At 53.2% G+C, this 17,051-nt stretch overlaps 1 protein-coding gene across 8 annotated transcripts in view; it reads right to left on the bottom strand.

Moving 5' to 3' along the window:
* mark2b (MAP/microtubule affinity-regulating kinase 2b) overlaps positions 1-17,051 on the bottom strand; it is a 132,852-nt gene that overhangs the window by 21,686 nt on the left and 94,115 nt on the right. For 6 of the 8 annotated variants that reach the window (XM_071378508.1, XM_071378512.1, XM_071378510.1 and 3 more), the window contains exons 15-17: positions 16,576-16,737; positions 8,171-8,289; positions 7,376-7,514 (exon numbers count right to left, since the gene is read on the bottom strand). In XM_071378508.1, the coding sequence (XP_071234609.1) occupies positions 7,376-7,514; positions 8,171-8,289; positions 16,576-16,737 (420 nt within the window). The remainder of the gene's footprint in view (positions 1-7,375; positions 7,515-8,170; positions 8,290-16,575; positions 16,738-17,051) is intronic. The other 2 variants (XM_071378514.1, XM_071378515.1) reach the window with 1 other exon arrangement.

Raw genomic sequence — 17,051 nt, 5'->3', positions numbered from 1 at the left:
ACCAACACTACCCAGACCAACACTACCCAGACCAACACTACCCAGACCAACACTACCCCAGAACAACACTACCCAGACCAACACTCCCCAGACCAACACTACCCCAGACCAACACTACCCCAGACCAACACTACCCCAGACCAACACTACCCCAGACCAACACTACCCCAGACCAACACTACCCCAGACCAACATTACCCCAGGCCAACATTACCCCAGGCCAACATTACCCCAGGCCAACACTACCCAGACCAACACTACCCAGACCAACACTCCCCCAGACCAACACTACCCAGACCAACACTCCCCCAGACCAACACTCCCCCAGACCAACACTACCCCAGACCAACACTACCCAGACCAACACTACCCCAGACCAACACTACCCCAGACCAACACTACCCCAGACCAACAGTCCCCCAGACCAACAGTCCCCCAGACCAACAGTCCCCCAGACCAACAGTCCCCCAGACCAACACTACCCAGACCAACACTACCCAGACCAACAGTCCCCCAGACCAACACTACCCAGACCAACAGTCCCCCAGACCAACAGTCCCCCAGACCAACACTACCCCAGACCAACACTACCCAGACCAACACTACCCAGCCCAACAGTCCCCCAGCCCAACACTCCCCCAGACCAACACTACCCAGACCAACACTACCCCAGACCAACACTACCCAGACCAACACTACCCAGACCAACACTACCCCAGACCAACACTACCCCAGACCAACACTACCCAGACCAACACTACCCCAGACCAACACTACCCAGACCAACACTACCCAGACCAACACTACCCAGACCAACACTACCCCAAACCAACACTACCCCAGACCAACACTACCCAGACCAACACTACCCAGACCAACAGTCCCCCAGACCAACACTCCCCCAGACCAACACTACCCAGACCAACAGTCCCCCAGACCAACAGTCCCCCAGACCAACAGTCCCCCCAACAGTCCCCCAGACCAACAGTCCCCCAGACCAACACTACCCAGACCAACACTACCCAGACCAACAGTCCCCCAGACCAACACTCCCCCAGACCAACACTCCCCCAGACCAACACTACCCCAGACCAACACTACCCAGACCAACACTACCCAGACCAACACTACCCAGACCAACACTACCCAGACCAACACTACCCAGACCAACACTACCCAGACCAACACTACCCAGACCAACACTACCCAGACCAACACTACCCCAGACCAACACTACCCAGACCAACACTACCCAGACCAACACTACCCCAGACCAACACTACCCCAGACCAACACTACCCAGACCAACCCTACCCAGACCAACACTACCCAGACCAACACTACCCCAGACCAACACACAAGTGCAGATTCGGAACACTTCTAACCGAACCAGGTCAAAAGATCTGACCCATAATACCAACGCACCATTTTAATCTTCCTACAGCGGATCGCCGGCATCGCATGTTACATTCATAGACCTGGTCGCGGGCCGTTCTAAAACGACTCGCACGTCGACGTCGTTAACCATTTATTTACACTTTGTTCGGTCACGTTACCTCATTGGCTAGCTGGTAACTATAACAACAGTATATCCAAACATTTTGGGAGGGGGGGGGGGTAAATAAATGTAGCTTCTTCAGGAGATCAATGATCATAGCAATGAATGACAGATCTCTGGCATGACATCATCACAAACTTGACGTTTTTTGTTTTTTTAAAGAGACAGTGTACAATTTTCAAATGTAAATGCGTCTCAATAGTGCCTTTATATAATGTAGAAGCCTAATGTTCCACACAGGAATTCTTCTTCGATAATAAACCAATGTATTTACAGTGTTACATATTAGTTTCTGGGGCTCAACATGTGCTTCAAAAAGAAGCTACACTTCATATAGGCTGTATCTCAATCAACATCGTATTTAATGGTGCTACCAATAAAAAATAATGTTCATTTAGAGTCGTGCGTATATCTGTGTGTGTGTGTCTGTGTGTCTGTGTGAGTGCGTGTCTGTGTGTATCTGTGTGTGTCTGCGTGTGTGTGTGTGTATGTATCAAATCATGTGTGTGTGTGTGTGTGTGTGTGTGTGTGTGTGTGTGTGTGTGTATCTGTGTGTGTGTGCATGTCTGTGCGCGCGTGTGTGTGTCTGTGCATGTCTGTGCGTGTGTCTGTGTGTGCGTGTGTGTGTGTGTGTGTACAAGAGAGGCGTTAAAGAAAGAGAAAGAATATCAGTGTGAAAGAAACAGAGGCCGCTGTGTGAGAGAAGACGAGAGAGAGAAAGAGAGCTGAGAGAGAGCGAGGCAGAGCGAGAGAGAGCGAGGTAGAGCGAGAGAGGCAGAGCGAGAGAGAGGCAGAGCGAGAGAGAGGCAGAGCGAGAGAGGCAGAGCGAGAGAGGCAGAGCGAGAGAGAGGCAGAGCGAGAGAGAGGGAGGCAGAGAGAGAGAGAGAGAGCAAGAGAGGAAGAGAGAGAGAGAGGCAGAGCGAGAGAGAGAGAGGCAGAGCGAGAGAGAGAGGCAGAGCGAGAGGCAGAACGAGAGAGAGAGGCAGAGCGAGAGAGGCAGAGCGAGAGCGAGAGAGGCAGAGCGATAGAGGCAGAGCGAGAGAGAGAGAGGCAGAGCGAGAGAGGCAGAGCGAGAGAGGCAGAGCGAGAGAGAGAGGCAGAGCGAGAGAGAGAGGCAGAGCGAGAGAGAGAGGCAGAGCGAGAGAGAGAGGCAGAGCGAGAGGCAGAACGAGAGAGAGAGAGAGGCAGAGCGAGAGAGGCAGAGCGAGAAAGGCAGAGCGAGAGAGAGAGAGAGGCAGAGCGAGAGAGAGAGTATGTACAGTGTGTGTGTGTGTGTGTGTCAAGGTGTCCTCACCAGTGGTATTTATAGTTGTGGTAAAGTGATACCTCTGCTGTAACCATGACTACTGTTGCTACGGAGGAGGAGGAGAAATCTTACAGCAAAGTGTGGCAGGAACACATACACACAGGAGAGACACACAGGGTAGGTAGAGGACAGGAGAGAGACTCACAGGGTAGGTAGAGGACAGGAGAGAGACTCACTGGGTAGGAGAGAGACTCACAGGGTAGGTAGAGGAGAGGAGAGAGACTCACAGGGTAGGTAGAGGACAGTAGAGAGACTCACTGGGTAGGTAGAGGACAGGAGAGAGACTCACAGGGTAGGTAGAGGACAGGAGAGAGACTCACAGGGTAGGTAGAGGACAGTAGAGGGACTCACTGGGTAGGTAGAAGACAGGAGAGAGACTCACTGGGTAGGTAGAGGACAAGAGAGAGACTCACTGGGTAGGTAGAGGACAGGAGAGAGACTCACAGGGTAGGTAGAGGACAGGAGAGAGACTCACAGGGTAGGTAGAGGACAGGAGAGGGACTCACAGGGTAGGTAGAGGACAGGAGAGACTCACAGGGTAGGTAGAGGACAGGAGAGAGACTCACTGGGTAGGAGAGAGACTCACTGGGTAGGTAGAGGACAGGAGAGAGACTCACTGGGTAGGTAGAGGACAGGAGAGAGACTCACTGGGTAGGTAGAGGACAGGAGAGAGACTCACAGGGTAGGTAGAGGACAGGAGAGAGACTCACAGGGTAGGTAGAGGACAGGAGAGAGACTCACTGGGTAGGTAGAGGACAGTAGAGGGACTCACTGGGTAGGTAGAGGACAGGAGAGAGACTCACTGGGTAGGTAGGGGACAGGAGAGAGACTCACAGGGTAGGTAGAGGACAGGAGAGAGACTCACTTGGTAGGTAGAGGACAGGAGAGAGACTCACAGGGTAGGTAGAGGACAGAAGAGAGACTCACAGGGTAGGTAGAGGACAAAAGAGAGACTCACTGGGTAGGTAGAGGACAGGAGAGACTCACATGGTAGGTAGAGGACAGGAGAGAGACTCACAGGGTAGGTAGAGGACAGGAGAGAGACTCACAGGGTAGGTAGAGGACAGGAGAAAGACTCACAGGGTAGGTAGAGGACAGGAGAGACTCACAGGGTAGGTAGAGGACAGGAGAGAGACTCACAGGGTAGGTAGAGGACAGTAGAGGGACTCACAGGGTAGGTAGAGGACAGAAGAGAGACTCACAGGGTAGGTAGAGGACAGTAGAGGGACTCACTGGGTAGGTAGAGGACAGTAGAGGGACTCACAGGGTAGGTAGAGGACAGAAGAGAGACTCACAGGGTAGGTAGAGGACAGAAGAGAGACTCACAGGGTAGGTAGAGGACAGAAGAGAGACTCACAGGGTAGGTAGAGGACAGGAGAGAGACTCACAGGGTATGTAGAGGACAGTAGAGGGACTCACAGGGTATGTAGAGGACAGTAGAGGGACTCACAGGGTAGGTAGAGGACAGGAGAGAGACTCACAGGGTAGGTAGAGGACAGTAGAGGGACTCACAGGGTAGGTAGAGGACAGAAGAGAGACTCACAGGGTAGGTAGAGGACAGAAGAGAGACTCACAGGGTAGGTAGAGGACAGGAGAGAGACTCACAGGGTAGGTAGAGGACAGGAGAGACTCACTGGGTAGGTAGAGGACAGGAGAGAGACTCACAGGGTAGGTAGAGGACAGTAGAGGGACTCACTGGGTAGATAGAGGACAGAAGAGAGACTCACAGGGTAGGTAGAGGACAGGAGAGACTCACTGGGTAGGTAGAGGACAGGAGAGAGACTCACAGGGTAGGTAGAGGACAGTAGAGGGACTCACTGGGTAGGTAGAGGACAGGAGAGAGACTCACAGGGTAGGTAGAGGACAGAAGAGAGACTCACAGGGTAGGTAGAGGACAGGAGAGAGACTCACAGGGTAGGTAGAGGACAGTAGAGGGACTCACTGGGTAGGTAGAGGACAGGAGAGAGACTCACTGGGTAGGTAGGGGACAGGAGAGAGACTCACAGGGTAGGTAGAGGACAGGAGAGAGACTCACTTGGTAGGTAGAGGACAGGAGAGAGACTCACAGGGTAGGTAGAGGACAGAAGAGAGACTCACAGGGTAGGTAGAGGACAAAAGAGAGACTCACTGGGTAGGTAGAGGACAGGAGAGACTCACATGGTAGGTAGAGGACAGGAGAGAGACTCACAGGGTAGGTAGAGGACAGGAGAGAGACTCACAGGGTAGGTAGAGGACAGGAGAGAGACTCACAGGGTAGGTAGAGGACAGGAGAGACTCACAGGGTAGGTAGAGGACAGGAGAGAGACTCACAGGGTAGGTAGAGGACAGTAGAGGGACTCACAGGGTAGGTAGAGGACAGAAGAGAGACTCACAGGGTAGGTAGAGGACAGTAGAGGGACTCACTGGGTAGGTAGAGGACAGTAGAGGGACTCACAGGGTAGGTAGAGGACAGAAGAGAGACTCACAGGGTAGGTAGAGGACAGAAGAGAGACTCACAGGGTAGGTAGAGGACAGGAGAGAGACTCACAGGGTATGTAGAGGACAGTAGAGGGACTCACAGGGTATGTAGAGGACAGTAGAGGGACTCACAGGGTAGGTAGAGGACAGGAGAGAGACTCACAGGGTAGGTAGAGGACAGTAGAGGGACTCACAGGGTAGGTAGAGGACAGAAGAGAGACTCACAGGGTAGGTAGAGGACAGAAGAGAGACTCACAGGGTAGGTAGAGGACAGGAGAGAGACTCACAGGGTAGGTAGAGGACAGGAGAGACTCACTGGGTAGGTAGAGGACAGGAGAGAGACTCACAGGGTAGGTAGAGGACAGTAGAGGGACTCACTGGGTAGATAGAGGACAGAAGAGAGACTCACAGGGTAGGTAGAGGACAGGAGAGACTCACTGGGTAGGTAGAGGACAGGAGAGAGACTCACAGGGTAGGTAGAGGACAGTAGAGGGACTCACTGGGTAGGTAGAGGACAGGAGAGAGACTCACAGGGTAGGTAGAGGACAGAAGAGAGACTCACAGGGTAGGTAGAGGACAGGAGAGAGACTCACAGGGTAGGTAGAGGACAGTAGAGGGACTCACAGGGTAGGTAGAGGACAGGAGAGACTCACTGGGTAGGTAGAGGACAGGAGAGACTCACAGGGTAGGTAGAGGACAGGAGAGAGACTCACAGGGTAGGTAGAGGACAGGAGAGACTCACAGGGTAGGTAGAGGACAGGAGAGAGACTCACAGGGTAGGTAGAGGACAGTAGAGGGACTCACAGGGTAGGTAGAGGACAGAAGAGAGACTCACAGGGTAGGTAGAGGACAGTAGAGGGACTCATTGGGTAGGTAGAGGACAGTAGAGGGACTCACAGGGTAGGTAGAGGACAGAAGAGAGACTCACAGGGTAGGTAGAGGACAGAAGAGAGACTCACAGGGTAGGTAGAGGACAGGAGAGAGACTCACAGGGTATGTAGAGGACAGTAGAGGGACTCACAGGGTATGTAGAGGACAGTAGAGGGACTCACAGGGTAGGTAGGGGACAGGAGAGAGACTCACAGGGTAGGTAGAGGACAGTAGAGGGACTCACAGGGTAGGTAGAGGACAGAAGAGAGACTCACAGGGTAGGTAGAGGACAGAAGAGAGACTCACAGGGTAGGTAGAGGACAGGAGAGAGACTCACAGGGTAGGTAGAGGACAGGAGAGACTCACTGGGTAGGTAGAGGACAGGAGAGAGACTCACAGGGTAGGTAGAGGACAGTAGAGGGACTCACTGGGTAGATAGAGGACAGAAGAGAGACTCACAGGGTAGGTAGAGGACAGGAGAGACTCACTGGGTAGGTAGAGGACAGGAGAGAGACTCACAGGGTAGGTAGAGGACAGTAGAGGGACTCACTGGGTAGGTAGAGGACAGGAGAGAGACTCACAGGGTAGGTAGAGGACAGAAGAGAGACTCACAGGGTAGGTAGAGGACAGGAGAGAGACTCACAGGGTAGGTAGAGGACAGTAGAGGGACTCACAGGGTAGGTAGAGGACAGGAGAGACTCACTGGGTAGGTAGAGGACAGGAGAGACTCACAGGGTAGGTAGAGGACAGGAGAGAGACTCACAGGGTAGGTAGAGGACAGGAGAGAGACTCACAGGGTAGGTAGAGGACAGGAGAGACTCACAGGGTAGGTAGAGGACAGGAGAGAGACTCACTGGGTAGTCTGTCCAGTCAGTCAGTCTGTCCAGTCAGTCAGTCAGTCAGTCAGTCTGTCCAGTCAGTCAGTCTGTCCAGTCAGTCAGTCAGTCAGTCTGTCCAGTCAGTCAGTCAGTCTGTCCAGTCCAGTCAGTCAGTCAGTCTGTCAGTCAGTCAGTCAGTCAGTCAGTCAGTCTGTCCAGTCAGTCTGTCCAGTCAGTCAGTCAGTCAGTCTGTCCAGTCAAAACCCTCCATTATCTCTACCCCCCCTAACCCCAGACTACCCCCCCCCTTCTTTCCTTTCCCCCATCCTCCCCTTCTCTCCCCTCCCTCCCTCCACCTTGTCTCACCTGCGTACGAATTTGGAGGTGAACTTGGAGAAGATACCGGTGGCCCCAGGTCTTCTGGTCTGGCTGTTGCCGTGGCTGAGGGAGGGGGAGACTGGCGCCCCCGGAGAACCCTGCTGGTCTCTGGCACCTCTCTGCTGTCCTGTTAGAGGGAGGGAGGGAATTTAGAGAAGTGTCTGAGGGAGGGGGAGGGGAGCCGCGCAGTAAGGAGAACCCTGCTGGTCTCTGGCACCTCTCTGCTGTCCTGTTAGAGGGAGGGAGGGAATTTAGAGAAGTGGCTGAGGGAGGGGGAGGGTGAGCCGAGCAGTAAGGAGAACCCTGCTGGTTACATCAAATACACATTGTGGACACCTCAGATAAGCGTTTTGAGACACTGCCGGCGTGTATAGTAGGTCACAGTTAGAGGCCCCTCTCTGCTGACCGTCCCAGTTAGAGGCCCCTCTCTGCTGACCGTCCCAGTTAGAGGCCCCTCGCTGCTGACCGTCCCAGTTAGAAGACGGAAACATTTAAACTGAAACTCAGTGATATGACAGCACCACCAGCAGATGAGTGTAATGCAAGACGACACTGACAGAGAACCACAGAGAACCAGAGAACCACAGAGAATCACAGAGAACCACACAGAGAACCAGAGAGAACCAGAGAACCACAGAGAATCACAGAGAACCAGAGAACCACAGAGAACCAGAGAGAACCAGAGAGAACCAGAGAGAACCACAGGTGTGATTCAGTAGCTTCAACCTGATCGCCACGGAGCTGGAACAGCGTGTGGGGAAGTATAATAACATTTAATATTACCTGCGTGGAAGGTGCTGCGGATGGCCACCCCCCGGGAGAAGTTGGTCCGGTCCGTCACCGCGGAGCTGCTGATGTTGTGGGCTGAGGGGGACGCGCCAGGTGGTCTCTGGTGGGGAGTGCTGTTAGGAGACGGAGAGAGGTGAAGACGGAGAGGAGGAGATGGAGGGGTGGATTAGAGTAGTGAACTTCTATATAAACATTTGGATAGCAGACACACACAAAAGGTACACTACTACGTACACCATGGCTATATAACAGAATGTAGCATAATGGGGGCGGCAGGTAGCCTAGTGGTTAGAGCGATGGTTCAGTAACCGAAAGGTTGCTGGGATCAAATCCCCGAGCTGACAAGGTAAAAATCTGTCGTTCTGCCCCTGAACAAGGCAGTTTAACCCGCTGCTCCTAGGCCGTCATTGTAATTAAGAATTTGTTCTTATTAACTGACTTGCCTAGTTAAATATAGATGATAATGGCTGCTACCCTCCAACGTTGGTCAGAGCCAAGTCCTTCACACCTGTGGTGCCAAATCTATTACCATGATAGAGGGGTAGTCTGGAACGGGATATATATGTCTCTGTCCCAGAGTGTGTGTGTGTGTCTGTCCCCAGAGTGTGTGTGTGTGTGTCTGTCCCCAGAGTGTGTGTGTGTGTGTCTGTCCCCAGAGTGTGTGTGTGTGTGTCTGTCCCCAGAGTGTGTGTGTGTGTGTCTGTCCCCAGAGTGTGTGTGTGTGTGTCTGTCCCCAGAGTGTGTGTGTGTGTGTGTGTCCAGAGTGTGTGTGTGTCTGTCCCCAGAGTGTGTGTGTGTGTGTGTCCCCAGAGTGTGTGTGTTTCGTGATGTTTAGATAATCCACAAAGCCATCAGAGCTGTTGTTTGGGGTCGCAGAGAGATCAAGTCAGTAAGCACACCTGCCCCCACACACACTGAACACACACACACACTGAACACACACACACTGAACACACACACACACACACACTGAACACACACACTGAACACACACACTGAACACACACACACTGAACACACACCTGCCCACACACACACTGAACACACACACACACACACTGAACACACACACACTGAACACACACACACTGAACACACACACACACACACACTGAACACACACCTGAACACACACACACTGAACACACACCTGAACACACACACACTGAACACACACTGAACACACACCTGAACACACACATTCTGAACACACACCTGAACACACACACACTGAACACACACACACTGAACACACACTGAACACACACCTGAACACACACACACTGAACACACACCTGAACACACACACACTGAACACACACACACACTGAACACACACACACTGAACACACACCTGAACACACACACACTGAACACACACCTGAACACACACACACACACAAGTTATATCTACCACAGTCACCCAGGCCTACCGCTACGGTCGGATAATGAAGTTATATTTACCACGGTCACACAGGCCTACCGCTAAGGTCGGAAAAATGAAGTTACATCTACCACAGTCACCCAGGCCTACCGCTACGGTCGGAAAAATGAAGTTACATCTACCACAGTCACCCAGGCCAACCGCTACGGTCGGATAATGAAGTTATATCTACCGCAGTCACCCAGGCCTACCGCTACGGACTGAAAATGAAGTTATATCTACCACGGTCACACATGCCTACCGCTACGGACTGATAATGAAGTTATATCTACCACGGTCACACATGCCTACCGCTACGGACTGATAATGAAGTTATATCTACCACGGTCACCCAGGCCTACCGCTACGGACAGATAATGAAGTTATATATCTACCACGGTCACCCAGGCCTACCGCTACGGGCGGATAATGAAGTTATATCTACCACGGTCACACAGGCCTACCGCTACGGACTGATAATGAAGTTATATCTACCACGGTCACCCAGGCCTACCGCTACGGACAGATAATGAAGTTATATATCTACCACAGTCACCCAGGCCTACCGCTACGGTCGGATAATGAAGTTATATCTACCACGGTCACCCAGGCCTACCGCTACGGACTGATAATGAAGTTATATCTACCACAGTCACCCAGGCCTACCGCTATGGTCGGATAATGAAGTTATATCTACAACGGTCACCCAGGCCTACCGTTACGGACGGATAATGAAGTTATATCTACCACAGTCACCCAGGCCTACCGTTACAGTCGGATAATGAAGTTATGTCACCCAGGCCTACCGCTACGGACTGATAATGAAGTTATATCTACCACAGTCACCCAGGCCTACCGCTACGGTCGGATAATGAAGTTATATCTACCACGGTCACCCAGGCCTACCGCTACGGACTGATAATGAAGTTATATCTACCATAGTCACCCAGGTCTACCGCTATGGTCGGATAATGAAGTTATATCTACAACGGTCACCCAGGCCTACCGTTACGGACGGATAATGAAGTTATATCTACCACAGTCACCCAGGCCTACCGTTACGGTCGGATAATGAAGTTATGTCACCCAGGCCTACCGCTACGGACTGATAATGAAGTTATATCTACCACGGTCACCCAGGCCTACCGCTACGGTCGGATAATGAAGTTACATCTACCACGGTCACCCAGGCCTACCGCTACGGACGGATAATGAAGTTATATCTACCACAGTCACCCAGGCCTACCGCTACGGACTGATAATGAAGTTATATCTACCACGGTCACACAGGCCTACCGCTACGGACTGATAATGAAGTTATATCTACCACGGTCACCCAGGCCTACCGCTACGGACAGATAATGAAGTTATATATCTACCACAGTCACCCAGGCCTACCGCTACGGTCGGATAATGAAGTTATATCTACCACGGTCACCCAGGCCTACCGCTACGGACTGATAATGAAGTTATATCTACCACAGTCACCCAGGCCTACCGCTATGGTCGGATAATGAAGTTATATCTACAACGGTCACCCAGGCCTACCGTTACGGACGGATAATGAAGTTATATCTACCACAGTCACCCAGGCCTACCGTTACGGTCGGATAATGAAGTTATGTCACCCAGGCCTACCGCTACGGACTGATAATGAAGTTATATCTACCACAGTCACCCAGGCCTACCGCTACGGTCGGATAATGAAGTTATATCTACCACGGTCACCCAGGCCTACCGCTACGGACTGATAATGAAGTTATATCTACCACAGTCACCCAGGCCTACCGCTATGGTCGGATAATGAAGTTATATCTACCACAGTCACCCAGGCCTACCGTTACGGTCGGATAATGAAGTTATGTCACCCAGGCCTACCGCTACGGACTGATAATGAAGTTACATCTACCACGGTCACCCAGGCCTACCGCTACGGTCGGATAATGAAGTTATATCTACAACGGTCACCCAGGCCTACCGCTACGGACGGATAATGAAGTTATATCTACCACAGTCACCCAGGCCTACCGTTACGGTCGGATAATGAAGTTATATCTACCACAGTCACCCAAGCCTACCACTACGGACTGATAATGAAGTTATATCTACCACAGTCACCCAGGCCTACCGCTACGGTCGGATAATGAAGTTATATCTACCACAGTCACCCAGGCCTACCGCTACGGTCGGATAATGAAGTTATATCTACCGCAGTCACCCAGGCCTACCGCTACGGACTGAAAATGAAGTTATATCTACCACGGTCACACATGCCTACCGCTACGGACTGATAATGAAGTTATATCTACCACGGTCACACATGCCTACCGCTACGGACTGATAATGAAGTTATATCTACCACGGTCACCCAGGCCTACCGCTACGGACAGATAATGAAGTTATATATCTACCACGGTCACCCAGGCCTATCGCTACGGACGGATAATGAAGTTATATCTACCACGGTCACACAGGCCTACCGCTACGGACTGATAATGAAGTTATATCTACCACGGTCACCCAGGCCTACCGCTACGGACAGATAATGAAGTTATATATCTACCACAGTCACCCAGGCCTACCGCTACGGTCGGATAATGAAGTTATATCTACCACGGTCACCCAGGCCTACCGCTACGGACTGATAATGAAGTTATATCTACCACAGTCACCCAGGCCTACCGCTATGGTCGGATAATGAAGTTATATCTACAACGGTCACCCAGGCCTACCGTTACGGACGGATAATGAAGTTATATCTACCACAGTCACCCAGGCCTACCGTTACGGTCGGATAATGAAGTTATGTCACCCAGGCCTACCGCTACGGACTGATAATGAAGTTATATCTACCACAGTCACCCAGGCCTACCGCTACGGTCGGATAATGAAGTTATATCTACCACGGTCACCCAGGCCTACCGCTACGGACTGATAATGAAGTTATATCTACCACAGTCACCCAGGCCTACCGCTATGGTCGGATAATGAAGTTATATCTACAACGGTCACCCAGGCCTACCGCTACGGACGGATAATGAAGTTATATCTACCACAGTCACCCAGGCCTACCGTTACGGTCGGATAATGAAGTTATGTCACCCAGGCCTACCGCTACGGACTGATAATGAAGTTATATCTACCACGGTCACCCAGGCCTACCGCTACGGTCGGATAATGAAGTTACATCTACCACGGTCACCCAGGCCTACCGCTACGGACGGATAATGAAGTTATATCTACCACAGTCACCCAGGCCTACCGCTACGGACTGATAATGAAGTTATATCTACCACAGTCACCCAGGCCTACCACTACGGACTGATAATGAAGTTATATCTACCACAGTCACCCAGGCCTACCGCTACGGTCGGATAATGAAGTTATATCTACCACAGTCACCCAGGCCTACCGCTACGGACGGATAATGAAGTTATATCTACCACAGTCACCCAGGCCTACCGTTACGGTCGGATAATGAAGTTATATCTACCACAGTCACCCAGGCCTACCGCTACGGACGGATAATGAAGTTATATCTACCACAGTCACCCAGGCCTACCGCTACGGACGGATAATGAAGTTATATCTACCACAGTCACCCAGGCCTACCGTTACGGTCGGATAATGAAGTTATATCTACCACAGTCACCCAGGCCTACCGTTACGGTCGGATAATGAAGTTATATCTACCACAGTCACCCAGGCCTACCGCTACGGACGGATAATTAAGTTATATCTACCACAGTCACCCAGGCCTACCGTTACGGACGGATAATGAAGCACGATCAACTTCAGTAAAGCAGGGCCTATCATCAATAAATAGGAGATTCCACATGCAACAGACTGAACACACAGAGAGTCAACCAGCTGCATTGTCGTTCACATTTAGTGGGAGGGAGAAGAAAAATATATAATAAAGTTTCCATTAGGGATTTTTCTTAACGTTAAAGCATCCCAATTTTGTTTAAACTTTCACAACCCTACTCCCAAACCTCTTGTCAATAATTTGCAGATTAATTCCTGGATGCCATTATAAGACATTGTCTGAATCACTAAACGGACTGTCACTCCCCCAACGGAAGACAACTGCATTGGGACCAATTTATTTCTGAATGTCCCTGTATATATTATTAAAGGAACACCTACCTTTACAAGACCCACGCTACTCTTTTCAACCACAGCAGCAAATTACAAAAGGTACATCTTTCAGATACAAAAGGCCCAACTGACTGGAAATAATTTACCTATAAAAAAAATCACACGGTGATTTCAAGAAATAGGGTTCAGAACTAACTGTAAACTAATAGAAACATCACCATGTCAAGATATTAGTAAATATGTATATAAGTACTTAGTTGTATTAGTAGTTGTAGCAGTAGTTAAAGTATATATTTGGACACTTGAAAACGAGATCGTGCATCTCAAAAGAGATTTCATTCTTCAAAATGTCAAATAAGATAATTACTACGGTACTACTGGGTCAATCTGGCGTTGGTTGGGTGAGAGGACGGATATCGGAACATGGAAGCATTTGCTCATTCAGTCAGAAAACTCCCTCCCTTCACAAACCATCGTCCCGTTCACTCTCTCAGGCTCTTTCTCAATCATATTGTCTCAATTCCTTGCATCCTATCTCCTCGTCTCCTTCTGAAAACCCAATGGAGAAGAAGGTCAGAGGGGTGGGACCTTCTCCAATAAGGTTGAGGCGAGGAATCATCAAAAGACAAATTGAGAAAGAGCACACCAAGTGTTTACACATTTCCCACTCCCTCACACCCCACTGACCTTCCCTCCCTCTCCACCGTCCGTCCGTCCCTCCCTCCCCACTGTCTCTCCCTCCCTCCCTCCCTCCCTCCCTCCCTCTCCTCTGTCCGTCTCTCCCTCCCTCCCTCTCGTCTGTCCGTCTCTCCCTCCCTCCCTCCCTCTCGTCTGTCCGTCCCTCCCTCCCTCTCGTCCGTCCGTCCCTCCCTCCCTCTCGTCCGTCCGTCCCTCCCTCCCCACTGTCTCTCCCTCCCTCCCTCCCTCTCCTCTGTCCGTCTCTCCCTCCCTCCCTCTCGTCTGTCCGTCTCTCCCTCCCTCCCTCCCCACTGTCTCTCCCTCCCTCCCTCCCTCTCCTCTGTCCGTCTCTCCCTCCCTCCCTCTCGTCTGTCCGTCTCTCCCTCCCTCCCTCCCTCTCGTCTGTCCGTCCCTCCCTCCCTCTCCTCTGTCCGTCCCTCCCTCTCTCCCCCCCTCTCCTCTGTCCGTCCCTCCCTCCCTCCCTCTCCTCTGTCCGTCCCTCCCTCCCTCCCTCTCCTCTGTCCGTCCCTCCCCCCCTCTCCTCTGTCCGTCCCTCCCTCTCCTCTGTCCGTCTCTCCCTCTCCTCTGTCCGTCTCTCCCTCTCCTCTGTCCGTCTCTCCCTCTCTCCCTCTCCTCTGTCCGTCTCTCCCTCTCCTCTGTCCGTCTCTCCCTCGCTCCCTCTCCTCTGTCCGTCTCTCCCTCCCTCTCCTCTGTCCGTCCCTCCCTCCCTCCCCACTGTCTCTCCCTCCCTCCCTCCCTCTCCTCTGTCCGTCTCTCCCTCCCTCCCTCCCTCTCGTCTGTCCGTCCCTCCCTCCCTCTCGTCCGTCCGTCCCTCCCTCCCTCTCGTCCGTCCGTCCCTCCCTCCCCACTGTCTCTCCCTCCCTCCCTCCCTCTCCTCTGTCCGTCTCTCCCTCCCTCCCTCTCGTCTGTCCGTCTCTCCCTCCCTCCCTCCCCACTGTCTCTCCCTCCCTCCCTCCCTCTCCTCTGTCCGTCTCTCCCTCCCTCCCTCTCGTCTGTCCGTCTCTCCCTCCCTCCCTCCCTCTCGTCTGTCCGTCCCTCCCTCCCTCTCCTCTGTCCGTCCCTCCCTCTCTCCCCCTCTCCTCTGTCCGTCCCTCCCTCCCTCCCTCTCCTCTGTCCGTCCCTCCCTCCCTCCCTCTCCTCTGTCCGTCCCTCCCCCCCTCTCCTCTGTCCGTCCCTCCCTCTCCTCTGTCCGTCTCTCCCTCTCCTCTGTCCGTCTCTCCCTCTCCTCTGTCCGTCTCTCCCTCTCTCCCTCTCCTCTGTCCGTCTCTCCCTCTCCTCTGTCCGTCTCTCCCTCTCCTCTGTCCGTCTCTCCCTCCCTCTCCTCTGTCCGTCCCTCCCTCCCTCCCTCCCTCTCCTCTGTCCGTCCCTCCGTCTCTCCCTCCCTCTCCTCTGTACGTCCCTCCCTCTCCTCTGTCCGTCTCTCCCTCTCCTCTGTCCGTCTCTCCCTCTCCTCTGTCCGTCTCTCCCTCTCCTCTGTCCGTCTCTCCCTCTCCTCTGTCCGTCTCTCCCTCGCTCCCTCTCCTCTGTCCGTCTCTCCCTCTCCTCTGTCCGTCTCTCCCTCCCTCTCCTCTGTCCGTCCCTCCCTCCCTCCCCCCCTCTCCTCTGTCCGTCCCTCCCTCCCTCTCGTCTGTCCGTCCCTCCCTCCCTCCCTCCCTCTCCTCTGTCCGTCCCTCCCTCTCTCCCCCCTCTCCTCTGTCCGTCCCTCCCTCCCTCCCTCCCTCTCCTCTGTCCGTCCCTCCCTCTCTCCCCCTCTCCTCTGTCCGTCCCTCCCTCCCTCCCTCTCCTCTGTCCCTCCCTCCCTCCCTCCCTCTCCTCTGTCCGTCCCTCCCCCCCTCCCTCCCTCTCCTCTGTCCGTCCCTCCCCCCCTCTCCTCTGTCCGTCCCTCCCTCTCCTCTGTACGTCCCTCCCTCTCCTCTGTCCGTCTCTCCCTCTCTCCCTCTCCTCTGTCCGTCTCTCCCTCGCTCCCTCTCCTCTGTCCGTCTCTCCCTCGCTCCCTCTCCTCTGTCCGTCTCTCCCTCCCTCTCCTCTGTCCGTCTCTCCACTCTTCCTGCTTCTGAAAAAACCATCCTCAATTTATCTTTCCATCCCCCTCGCTCTCCCTCCCTCTCTCCTCCAGACCCGGGGCTTCAGGGAGGGGGTCTAGCAGGGTGTATTAAGGGGGTTAGAGGCCACTTGCCTGGGCCGGTGGTGCAGTGCGTGGAAGTCAGGGCCGGGAGGCGGACAGGGGTGGTTGGAGGTGGACAGGGACTTGTGGTGGCGGGGACGGGAGGAAGAGGAGGAAGAGGAGAGGATGGCAGCAGCAGACGAGGTGGAGGCTCGGGACCCGGGGGTGTTCAGGCTGGTAGGGGGAGGGGAGCGCCCGCCCGACACACATACACACACACACATGCATGACAGGAGTGTGTGAGGGCGGGCAGGGCGTGGATGGAATAAGCATGGTTAGGAGCAGAAAAACAATAACACTTTCAGCATAGGGGAGGGGGAGAAGGGGAGGGAGGGGGAGAATGGGAGGGAGGAGAAGAGGAGGGAGGAGGGGGAGAAGGTAGAGAAGGGGCGGGAGGAGAGAAGGGGAGGGAGGGGGAGAAGGTAGAGGGAGAGAAGGGGAGGGGGAGAAGGGGAGGGAGGAGGGGAGGGGGAGAAGGGGGAGGGGGA

This window comes from Salvelinus alpinus, chromosome 31 (genome assembly GCF_045679555.1).
Source record: "Salvelinus alpinus chromosome 31, SLU_Salpinus.1, whole genome shotgun sequence".
NCBI lineage: Eukaryota > Metazoa > Chordata > Actinopteri > Salmoniformes > Salmonidae > Salvelinus > Salvelinus alpinus.
Note: the sequence above shows the minus strand (reverse complement) of the source record. Positions and strands in the feature narration are given on the sequence as shown.